An 11,422-nucleotide genomic window follows, 5' to 3' on the forward strand; every position below is an offset into this window, starting at 1 on the left:
GATACATCTCCGACTTGATCTATAATGCAGCTGTTGTAACTAACTTTATGGAGTTCTAGTATTTTTCCTGACGTTATACATTCTGTATGTTTAGTTTGTAAAAGACTTGTGCATCATCTGTGTTGTATCCAAATGTCATCCTTTCCCACCTGGTTTCTATGTGTTGCATGGCACGAGGCGCTTGACGTAAACTCACATATATGTATGTCAGAAGGGTTTGCATGTAATTCTTTTGTCTCACTTGATTCATGTCATGCCAAAGGTTAGAGCAGTAGTTTTTCATGATAGCCAGATTAGAATGATTTGTCTTTTCAGAAAGCTGGCATGACAGAAATGATTATTTTTGAGAGCAAAAATATTTTTTCATAAATGCTAGTGGTCAGACAAATAAGAAATAAATTAAAAAATACAAAGCTCAAGGACTATCAGCTTACCGACTCTTTAATTCAAGATGGATTTAAGGTCTCCTGTGCAATAATACAGCAGAGGTATGACCAGTGCCTCACGACTCACTGGCCTGCTGGACAGTGATCCCAGCATATCATAATCATCTCTAAAACCAAATAATCTTTCAATCAATTCTTAATCCGGGTGTCAAATCTCAGTTCTTTGAGAGAGACTTTTTTTACATTGCAGATGTAGTTACATATTTTAATCTTACACCAATATTACAGAACTACTTGCTATGTATTGATATAAAAAAAAGATTAAAATGACACAGATTAGGTGGGGGCACAATGTCAGATCCCTACTTAAGGGGTGTATTAAATACAAATCACGGCAAGGGACACCTGTTGTCAGAAAAATCATTTGATAGCTATTTTCCTCTACATGTTGTTAGCTGAATGTTGTTGCTGCTTGTCTCCCAAATCCATCTGCATGTAAAACCTCTCAAACAAGATTAACACTGATCAGCAGCTCACAACAATTACTGACACATCTGGTACGGCCAAAAAGGAAGAAGCCACAGGGAATGTAAAAATAATAAACAAACCAATACTACATTCAAAGCTTCAAAGTAAGGGGGAATTGTCAGAACTGAGTTACCCATGCCAGCAACAGATGGGTGCCCCTCATTTTCAAAGGCCTTAAATGTAATGCTATATCCCATATGCTGTCTCTCCAGACTGGAGTGAGGTGCAGTCATCTGCCACTCACCTTTAGGAAGAAAAAACATTCAGGGGCATCTGTGCTTTCCAAAACACAATGTATAATAAGTCATGAAATGTCCCATCTTTTTTGTCCATTTAGCTTCCCAGTACTGTTTAAATACAACATACAGAGAACTGCGATATTAGTACTATCCAGAATATTATTTGTCATTACAATAAAATTACGCCAGCTGGAATATCACTGATCCTGACACACATTAATTCTCACAACCTAATTTGTATTTATTTTTGCAAATTGAACACAGACTTTTAGTTTTCAAGGAATGCACACGATCATATCTCTTGAATGTTTTTAACTTTTAAGATTACCATGGAAAGGATTGATACAACCCATGGATTCTAAAGAAAAGAAATAAGACAGTAGTTCGGAAGAAAATAAATATGTTGTAGGAATAGGTATAGTTAAGTAACAACCAAAATCAAATAAACACAAAACATGTTTTTACAAACAGGTCAGGTCAACAAAAAAGAAAACAAAGCAGACAACAAAACAAATATCCATTTGCTGTGTGGCCTAAGTACTCCATTTGTTGCCACAATGTGTACTTCATCTTCCAGGTTTTCCTTCTCATTCTTTAGAGCCAGACTATTCGGTTTGAACCGTCACAAGACAGATGCTTCTTAGTTCCATATAGAGGCAAATATCCTTTTGGAATGTATTAACTAAAAGAGTAATGGGGTGGGTGGGCATCATGGCTCCCCTAAATCTCCTTCCATAGTCCGGACCAGGACATAAAGTTCTGCCAGACCCACCACAGAGGCTGCAATCACTGCAGAAATCACCCGCTGTTGATAAAAGTTAATAGGAACACCTTATTACACAACATTTTTTTTAAGCTAAATATTACTGTTCTTAAAGAATGGGGATACGAAATGAATTAACATATTCTTACAGCTGTTGTTTCTGTGAAGATATACTGGCTGAAGATGTAAGCACAGGCAAATGTTGCAGCCACCGTAACCAGGAAGTTGAAGACTGTCAGAACTGCCGCTTTGGCCGAACGCACTGAAAACAGAGTGTGGAAACCAAAGGAGGTACCAAGACAGATCAGTGACTTAATCCCTTTTAGCTTTCAAATTCAAAGACAATGCTCAGGAAGTCACTTTAAAAACCTTCAAAGCCCACTAACCTTCCCTTCCAAAGTCTGCTAATGTCCCATGACGGCTAAGTTCCTAAATGGCAAAGAAGCACAGTAAATTTAGCATTTCTGAATGACTTACGCATACAAATGAGAGGATGGTCTTGACAAAATGACTGCCTTTTACTTGGTTGTTCACATTTCTTGTCATCCGGTTGTACTCGTCATTAGCAAGCTTTGCTTTTATCTTCTCTAGACGAGCCACCAACTCAGGATTCTGTAGAGGAACGACAGCTTCATTTACCATGAAAATGTGGCACTTCTGACAACAAGCTTTTTGCATTCTGGTAGGTACAGGTTACTTAATACCATTTTACTTACTCGTGGAGGCTTTTTGTACTCTGGTAAGTACAGCACGCTCTCCTCCAACAATTCATGAAGGTAGACTGGATGTCCTGTCATAACACAGCAGTATGAATGACATAGGAAATTCCACAGGATTTAGGCCTGGTTAACATCTACCAAACAATAAGACTGCTTATTCCTCACCATGATTTTGGAGGTATGTGTTCAGTTTTCTCACGGTTTTAAAACGTATACTAGACTCCCCGTCTCCATCAAGTATGGGTTCCAATTCTTCGAATAAGTCTGTGGGAACTGAAGACTCTTTATCCAACAATTCTTTCACCTTCTCCCTGAATTTGACTCCAACAACGAAAGATGACGCCATCCTCTGTAGTGAGGTACACCGGCTGCAATGAAAAATGATGTCAGGATATGTACTGCAATGTTACAGATAATTATCTAAATGCTCGTGAATTTGATTTCGCTTGCCAGTTTCACAATAAGCCAACAAAAGAAACTAGGATAGCTAACTTAGCTGGTAACATATCAGGTTACTCGCTATAAACATTATCTAACGCTAGTGTGCCACTGTTTGTTTTTAGGTTAGTTAAAGAAAACATGCAGAAGAAAGCGAAATCGCTACAACGAGAAGGTAAGTTAACTCAGTCATTAAGCTTTATGGTGTACCAAATTTTTTTTAACATACACACCTTGGATGAATAGTAGTAGCTGAATTAGCTAGCCACGCTAAAGTTAGCTAACCGTTTGAGTGGAACAATATCGACACAAATCATCCGTAAAACAAATGTATATAGATATGACACTTCTCAATATATATATATCTATCTATTCAATGTTAAGTTCTGTAGCCGCTAAAGGCAATATGACAATATCAAATGATGATCATGGCAGAGCTGTCGCACTTGCTTGCAAAACCTCGACAGGTTAGCTAGATAGCTAACTTGCTATCTTAGTACTGTTTACCTTGTGATGTGTGACGTAAGATTACTTCCGTTTTTCAAAAACTATATTTATAAAATTACGTGGGTATTGTTAATTTAGAAGTATTCTCACATGTGTAATACTTCCAAGGTTTTGTTTAAATTTCGTTTATCATAATGGTAACTACTTTGAAGTTTATAATATGTATATTATCCTCAGCAATGCATCATGGTCTATAATTGGGAACAAACACATTTGGAGTGATTTCTTTCTTGCAAGCTTGATGCACATCACAAACTAGCCAGTATGGTAATTTCTAACAAAATGTAATAACATCCGAATGGATACAGCAGAGTTTTAGACAGGGATTAATTTTCCTCGCACCTAACTGACGTTCATGTGAGTCTGCGTGTGCAACTGCAACTATCCTGAGGAAAGATGGCTGCGTGTGCCATTCGGCGCGGTCTGTTGTCAACTGTTAGTAAATGTAGTAAGAAACGTGCGCACAGAATATTAAGTGTGATTAAATACAACAGTGGACTCGAACTAAATAGACCTCGCTTGCAATGTTCGTCTTGTGGTTTGTCCAACTTCCAGCAGACGAGGTTCATGTCGTCACGGTAAGAGTTGTTTTTTGACGACGTCCATGTCCTGCCATGCGAGTAGTAGAAATAGCATTAACGTTACGTCGGGTGGTGTTAACTTAATATTTCAACAACGCTACAGATTACAAATGGAAACTGATCATATTTTCTGGTGTCATTCTCTTATACCTATGCATATAAACACTTGACTTGCAAATGCAAATGCGTGAACATAGTTAACATAGACTGTAATGTAACATTAGAGTTTGAACTAATATCCAGAGCTAGCCAGCTAACTTTGTGTCGTATGCTCTTATTGCAAATGTCAGTAACGCTACATAACTTGAACGCTTCAGAATGGTATGCCCGAAAAAGATTAAACGGTAACGTGGCGAATTCCATGACTGACATCAACTTTTGCATGAAAGCTGGAGTACCATAGTAAGTTACAGTAATGGGGACCATACTGTGGCCTTCCAGTCTGGGTAGTATGCCCTATGTTATAAGTTGTAGCAACATAACATATTTCTTACATCATTTAAAGAGGCATTTGGGCACATAACTTAAATACATGATGGTTTCAAATGCTAACGTTACATATTTAATTGCTTTCCTTTCAGTATTTGTCTATCTCTTATTTGCCAAAGACAACATAGTTGGGCCTCTGCCCTCAGTGTTGCTCAATGTTGCAAGGCATAGGGCGCTCATCTCTTTGAGGCTCAAGCTCCTAATGGTGACATAACACAACTTTCAGTGCCAGGGCTGAAAGTAAATGGGTGCTGTTTCTTTGGCCTCACATGCCAGTGGTGTATCTCGCTGTAGGGGGAGGGCTGGGTTTTGGCAGTTGGCTCACCCCATACTCAGCATAGGCCAATGTTTCCGAATCTGTTTTACATAACCGGCCTTTTACATAATTTTGTGCCATTCTATTTTCAGAATTTGTCATTGCTGCATTTATTTTCTCTGTGCTTGATGGAAGCACTGCACTTGTTTGTCTGTCATTTCAATTTGAAGTATTGCCATCTTTTTTCCACAAGTAGTAGACCTACCTTTTGATTGTAATCATTAACAATGTTATGTCAAGCATCTGCCTGTCTACTTTAAACGGTTTGGGCCTTAACATGCATCCACAAATACCACAGATTAATTTGGACACCTGTTTCTGCTGTTGTTTGTGTTGTTGTTTATGTTTTGTCTGCATGTATTTACTTTTGCCTGTTTGGATACTGTGTGTTTTGTCTGTTTCTTATGCACTGTTAAATGTTTGGCAGAAACAGGCCTGAGGGGAAGGTTCTGGAACCTGTGGGAGTGTTTGAGGCCCCAAAGCACCATGGCAAATATGAGACAGGCCAGGTGAGTGGTGGTCACTCGTACTTGATCTTAGTGGGACTGACCAAAGACTTGTTAACAGCAACACTCCTTTAGGGAAAGAGCCAGAGAGGAAATATCTCTCTTTTATAGTTTAGAATGGTGACTAGGAAAATAAATTACGTCTTTCAGTAGCGATTATACTGTGCTGAGGCTATAAAATATGTTTGAAATTGTCTTGAAAAGATCTTGACTTGCCCTTGAGTTTAGGGGTCCGTTTCTGTAACTGACAATTAGTTTATGACCACCAGCTTGTTGTTGATAATGTAACTATTGATGGTTTTATTTGTAACATTACAAAGCACTAATTGTCTTACCATTTTTTGATTGGTTAATAAGATGGCTATTAAGTTCAATCAGTGTTGACCTCAAGATCTAATGAAATAATGAGTTATTTTAGATCATGGGCAACATAAACATTGTAATATGTATGTTTTCAAGGTTTGACCTTTATATTCTGTCCACAGCTTTTCCTCCACAGTGTATTTGGCTACCGGGGGATAGTGTTATTTCCCTGGCATGCACGTCTCTATGACCGCGATGTCACTCCTCCCTCTTCTGAGAGGTATATTTGATGTGAACTCTTTACATTTTCATGTTGATTGACAATTGTTGGTTAATTAAGTTAAGTCTTAAAAATCGTTATTGTCTGCTCCATGCATTTATTTTAACTCTGAAATATTGATTTTTGCAGCAAGCAAGATCCACCTGGTACTAACGGGTCTAAAGAGGTGAAGGGTAAAACACACACATACTACCAGGTCTTGATAGACACCCGGGACTGCCCTCACATAGTGAGTCACCCTGCACCCTTATCTCCTTGCCTTTACAATTCGTGCTGTAGCTCAGTTTGTATTGTCGTAGAATGTTGATTTTGACCGCTTTTGACAGTCTCAGCGGTCTCAGACAGAAGCAGTGACGTTCCTGGCCAATCATGATGACAGCAGGGCCCTCTATGCCATTCCAGGTGAGGTGGTGTTGGACAGCTGCTTGTTATGATGCAACAGAGCCTGCACCTATTTCTGGCTAGGGCTCTGCTCACAGCAGCCTTTCCACACAGGTCAAGGGCTCTGCTAACCATTCTCACACCTTTTAACCAGTGAAGTATTTAAGCGAGTCCTAGGAGCAGATTCACTAATGCACTGCTTTTGTTGCTGTTACTAAATAAGGGTTCTTACTAACGTGTTAAGTGGATATTCTATGACGCATGTTTGAGAATTAACACAAACAGTTCCAAATAAAGTTGATTGCCAAAAAGAGATACCGCACCCCTGCGGTTAATACTCAGGTGCTTCCTATACACGGGAATGCATTTTTTCCCGCCTGATAGTTAGTAACGTGCACAGTAACTGTGCCAGATAAAGCGTGAATGGGTGTCTCTCTCTCCCTCTTTTACATACGAAAAACAACATAGTCATCATGGATAATACATTTTCATTCACACTCAGTCACATTCAGTCTTCCATAATAATAAAGTAAGGGGTGTTATGTATTCCTACGAGACTGTATTTAACGGGATGCTATGGAGCGTGAACCTCTGGAAAAGGTGTGCAAGGTCTCATGCCAGTTAACTAGGATAGTTCATAGCCAGGTTATCTCTAGCTTAGGGAACCATCTTAACAGTTGGCAGCTGCTATCGTGTGATGAAACAAATTAATATGAACTCCTTAATATGAAGCTGCACAGACACCCTGAGGGTTTCTACCTTTTCCAATTATAATTTTATAAGTGAAATCGAGGAGACTTTAACACCAGTGAGATAACTAGCTATCACTTCATGCAAATGGAACTCTTCCATTTAAAGCGTGGAAGGTTATTAAAAAGTTTACTTAGTTAGCTAGCAACGGAGCAAGGGCTTACCCTGATATCAATGTAATGTTAGCGAATGAGGGGGTGGGAGACCTTGCCCTTCTCGAACATGTTCAATTAATGGTTGCAATTCCCACTGCAAGAATGTCAGAAGATTATAGTTCATGGTACTAGGTTGCCAGGGGATCAATTAACAAATAAACATAGACTTAAACGTTAAGGGTCCATTCCCACACCACACCATAACACAAAATATATGCTCACTGAGTGGGAATGGGGTATTTGTGTGTGCATGTGGGGAGGTGTGTAGGTGTAGTATTTTTGCTTGAAATGCCCATCCCTACTTCATACAACTTTTTTAAATGGCACAACTACGTTCAATAAACTGGTTAATACATGGGTTTGTTTTATAAAATGACATAAAATACTGTAGTGCAGTTTATATATGGTGCAGTTAATATTTGGGAAAATACTGTGTGGGGGCATCTGTAACAGCCTTGCCTTAACCTAAATAAACTAAATATAATTAGCTTGTTTTGTTAGGTTTTGTTAGGCTTTTTAAAATGTAATTTTCACCTGTCTGTTTTTCTGCCTCAGTAAGCCTTTACAAGGAATTTAGCCCAACTGTTGGATGTAAGGTCATGATGTGATATTCTGTCTTTGGGGTTTTCAGGTCTGGACTATGTTAGTCATGAAGACATCCTGCCCTACAACTCCGCAGAGCAAGTGCCCATTCAGCACGAACTGTTTGAGCGCTTCCTCATGTACAAGCCCTCGAAAAGTAGTAAGCCACTAGTCTTTCTGTCATCACTCAAAGTCAACCTATTGCTTTGATAGATTGACTGATATTATTTGTATCTTTTCCATGCATCTTCCAGATCCCCCTTTCACTGCAAGAGACACCCTGCAGGCGTGGCAGGAGAAGAACCACCCCTGGTTGGAGCTCTCAGACGTACACCGGGAGACCACAGAGAACATCCGCGTCACTGTCATTCCTTTCTACATGGGCATGAGGGTGAGATCGCTGTGACTCAAGCCTTGCTTTTCACCTAGCTAACACCTGTGCTAGACAGCCAGACTAAACCTCTGCAATGTCAAGTGGCTCAGATCTATATTTGATCTAGGTCATGGACTCTTCCAGGTTAATTGTACGAAAGGGATAGGAACCATGAGTTTTTAAGATGGCAGACAGGTCTGAGGAAGCTGGGGAAAAAACACAGCTGCTACTTTTCCATTTGATGGTTTATGACTGTATTTGTGTCATGTTTTGTGTTTCTACCCATACTCAGATCAAATTTTCTCCGTTTTCACAGGAAGCTCAAAATTCCCATGTGTATTGGGTAAGTAATGCATCACCAGAGGTTTATTTTAATAATTGTTTAAATCTGGTTGTGCTTTTTTTTGTGTGCTTAATAACTTAAGGTAATTCAGATCTCCCCGACACAATGTTAAGTACATGTTGTGGGTCTACATGGAGTTTTTCACCAAGCCTTATCACTACCAGTGGCAGTGTAATAAAGTGGATGTGTGCGTATGTGTGTGACCTAGTGGCGATACTGTATCCGTCTGGAGAACATGGGCAATGAAGTGGTCCAGCTAAGAGAGAGACACTGGAGGATCTTTAGCCTCTCAGGAACCTTGGAAACGGTCAGGGGAAGGGGAGTAGTTGGCAGAGTGAGTAGACTTGTGAAGCATCTAGAAGTGTCTCAAAACATGTGTGGCCTTGCAGGCTGATGGGATTGTTTACGCTTGTCACCTTGCAGGAGCCTGTGCTGTCAAAAGAGCAGCCAGCGTTTCAGTACAGCAGTCACGTTTCTTTGCAAGCACCAAGCGGACACATGTGGTGAGTTCTAACTGAAGTGGCATGTCCATAGCTCCCAGAGTGGTTTTAAAAGGATCTAATAGATAGTAGATCAAAGGGGATGTTTTGGGGGGATTCTCACTGTCTAAAACTGTCAAACTGCCAAAAACCCTGTGGTCAGGGGCAGAAAAGTAGAACTAAAAATGACCTAATAAATAGGACAAAGGTTAGAACCCTTTGAATGCTTTCTGATATGCCAAACATAAAAGTAAACATACCCATTGTATCAGTCATGTCTGCCTATGTGATATTGTTGTACTTAAATGATGTGGTATGTTTACAGATTTTACCTCCAGCTTTCATGTAATTGTGTTTTGTATTTGTTTTAGTTCATTGTGCATGTTTTGAATGGTTTAGTTTGGCATCATGATCGTGGGACTTACGGTGCAAACCCATGACACCGTTACGAGCGAAGCGATATTCTAAATACCATGCCTTTCAACGGGAGCCAATCCATTGTGACGTAGACCACCGTTTTGGGCGACGCGACCGATAACAGTTGGAAAAAGTTGAATCCTATGCAAATGAGGAGCGATTTTTCCTGGCAGCGGCCAATCAGATTGCTAACTAGCTCACTAGTCCAGTCTGTTATGCTATTTCCACACGCTACAACACGCCCACTCAAAGCAATGGAAGCGTATCGCGTGGCTGTCATGGGTTTGCACCGTAACTTTTGGGGCTGTTCTCTTGGTTGGCTTCCATATAATCATAATATCCTATAAGTCACATTGACAAGGACAGAAAGGTACCAACCGCCTAACCATTGACCGGTCACAAATCACTTAGGACCTTGATGCATAGCGATATGTGGTTTGAAACTGGTGAAAATTAGCATAACTGAGTGCCTGCTTTTTGCTGTGTTGTGCACAGGGGGACGTTCCGCATCGAGAGGACCGACGGCTCACACTTTGACGTGCGCATTCCACCCTTCTCTCTGGAGAGCAACAAAGACGACAAGGCGCCCCCTGCTGGGTATTCCTTCTGACCCAGCCCCGCACACAGCACCACACCTGCAGCCAACAGTAGTCATGCAGACATTTTCCTTTAACTGTCGCTCCACTGGGGATTCAGTGATCTCAGATGTCGCAGTGTTTGCCCTTGATCTTTAAATAATCTTATTTGGTTCAAGATTTTCAATGGTGACATAATTTCAGCACTATAGCCATGGCTTATTGTACCTTGATGCTTTTAAAAGAACAAAATGGAGGTTTGTGCTGTCGCTGAGGTTCCAGCTCACATGACATATAGCTGAAGTCCTGATGGTCAGGTAGAGCTAGAATGAGGTTGAAAGATGAAGCACACTGGTCAGATAGGGCCTTTGGGCAACCATAGGAATTTGCTGAATTCTAAGCCAGAATTCTAGGTGGTTCCTCAGTTTTTATTTATATCTGTGAGAAAAGCAGAATGATCTCAGCTGATGCTTTATAAGATTATTTGTTTCAGTGGAATGCTGATGTTCTGAGCTGTTACGTTATGGGGGTCCTCCACCCACAGAATGTAAAATGCAAAACCAATGGGTTGGTTTGGGAGTGAGGGACAGCTGCACAGTTATGAATGTGAGTTACCATGTCCTCCAGTGTCGTTTCCTGCTACTTTCATGCCACTTTGCGTGGAATCTTTTTTTATTTTATTTTTTTTATAAATCAAAATTTAATTTGAATAAATGAATGCCTGAAATGGATCCTCAATGTACTGTAAATAAGGTTGTAAAGGCAAAACAAAATAAAACATGCATTTGAGAATAGTCCAAACGTCCAAGAGTTGTCTTTTACAGCACCAACATATTGCTTTATTTTATGAGTATGTTTAAAGGAGCTGAGATGCTGTACAGGCCGATGTGTTGTGTTTTTGTGTGTGTCGTTTTCTTTTGTTCCTCTGAAACGCTCAACCCAGAGACACGAGGGTGAATCGATATGTGTTCATGTCATGAAGAGGATACACGCCGTTATACGGGGTTCATATTTTCAATATATAGTACATACATACATACATTTTGTTATTTTTTCAGGGGAGCTGTAGAATACAGTGCTTTCCACTGGTCGTGCGCTAGATGTCAGTGTTATACTAAGACGGTGATTAAGCGCAAATATGCATGAATTCACGAATTCATTGCAAATACTCAACTCATGACACTAATCTCCTTCAGGTTTTGTTGAGGTTGGCGTAATTACTTTTAAGCTAATTTTTTTCAAAAATTCTGTTACCCTAATTTAACTTGTAGCTTTAAATTGAAAGTGCAAAACCAGTGGTCTGTATGGTTTA

The 11,422-nt window shown here is 40.0% G+C and overlaps 2 protein-coding genes across 3 annotated transcripts; one reads left to right on the forward strand and one right to left on the reverse strand.

Annotated features, from left to right (window-relative positions):
* Positions 1-423: 423 nt before the first annotated feature.
* On the reverse strand, positions 424-3,566 carry tmem199 (transmembrane protein 199). Its single transcript, XM_012836185.3, has 7 exons — positions 3,307-3,566; positions 2,801-3,003; positions 2,633-2,706; positions 2,439-2,528; positions 2,303-2,345; positions 2,066-2,178; positions 424-1,958 (listed from the first exon to the last, which is right to left on the reverse strand). Exons 2-7 carry the CDS (start codon positions 2,979-2,981, stop codon positions 1,863-1,865), a joined length of 597 nt encoding a protein of 198 aa, XP_012691639.1. The 5' UTR covers positions 2,982-3,003; positions 3,307-3,566; the 3' UTR covers positions 424-1,862.
* A 189-nt stretch (positions 3,567-3,755) lies between these two features.
* poldip2 (polymerase (DNA-directed), delta interacting protein 2) lies at positions 3,756-10,904 on the forward strand. 2 transcript variants are annotated; one of them, XM_012836237.3, is made up of 11 exons: positions 3,756-4,158; positions 5,394-5,475; positions 5,958-6,055; positions 6,185-6,284; positions 6,382-6,457; positions 7,973-8,083; positions 8,178-8,314; positions 8,613-8,639; positions 8,848-8,973; positions 9,063-9,142; positions 10,031-10,904. In XM_012836237.3, the coding sequence occupies exons 1-11, from the start codon at positions 3,977-3,979 to the stop codon at positions 10,143-10,145; spliced, it is 1,134 nt and encodes a 377-aa protein (XP_012691691.1). In that variant the 5' UTR covers positions 3,756-3,976; the 3' UTR covers positions 10,146-10,904. The 2 variants fall into 2 exon arrangements, with proteins under 2 accessions (XP_012691691.1, XP_012691693.1); XM_012836239.3 differs by having other exon boundaries at positions 3,759-4,158; positions 5,400-5,475.
* The last annotated feature ends 518 nt before the right edge of the window (positions 10,905-11,422 follow it).

The sequence above is a fragment of the Clupea harengus genome, chromosome 9, assembly GCF_900700415.2.
Source record: "Clupea harengus chromosome 9, Ch_v2.0.2, whole genome shotgun sequence".
NCBI lineage: Eukaryota > Metazoa > Chordata > Actinopteri > Clupeiformes > Clupeidae > Clupea > Clupea harengus.

Bases quoted from the DNA above. Each gene is read 5' to 3' on its own strand.
- tmem199 (XM_012836185.3), bottom strand. From the start codon at position 2,981: ATGGCGTCATCTTTCGTTGTTGGAGTCAAATTCAGGGAGAAGGTGAAA. The intron at 2,707-2,800 runs GTGAGGAATAAG...GTGTTATGACAG, and splicing joins CACATACCTCCAAAATCATG to GACATCCAGTCTACCTTCAT. The intron at 2,179-2,302 runs GTTAGTGGGCTT...CTCTGTTTTCAG, and splicing joins AGCAGACTTTGGAAGGGAAG to TGCGTTCGGCCAAAGCGGCA.
- poldip2 (XM_012836237.3), top strand. From the start codon at position 3,977: ATGGCTGCGTGTGCCATTCGGCGCGGTCTGTTGTCAACTGTTAGTAAA. The intron at 6,458-7,972 runs GTGAGGTGGTGT...TGGGGTTTTCAG, and splicing joins GGCCCTCTATGCCATTCCAG to GTCTGGACTATGTTAGTCAT. The intron at 9,143-10,030 runs GTGAGTTCTAAC...TGTTGTGCACAG, and splicing joins GCACCAAGCGGACACATGTG to GGGGACGTTCCGCATCGAGA.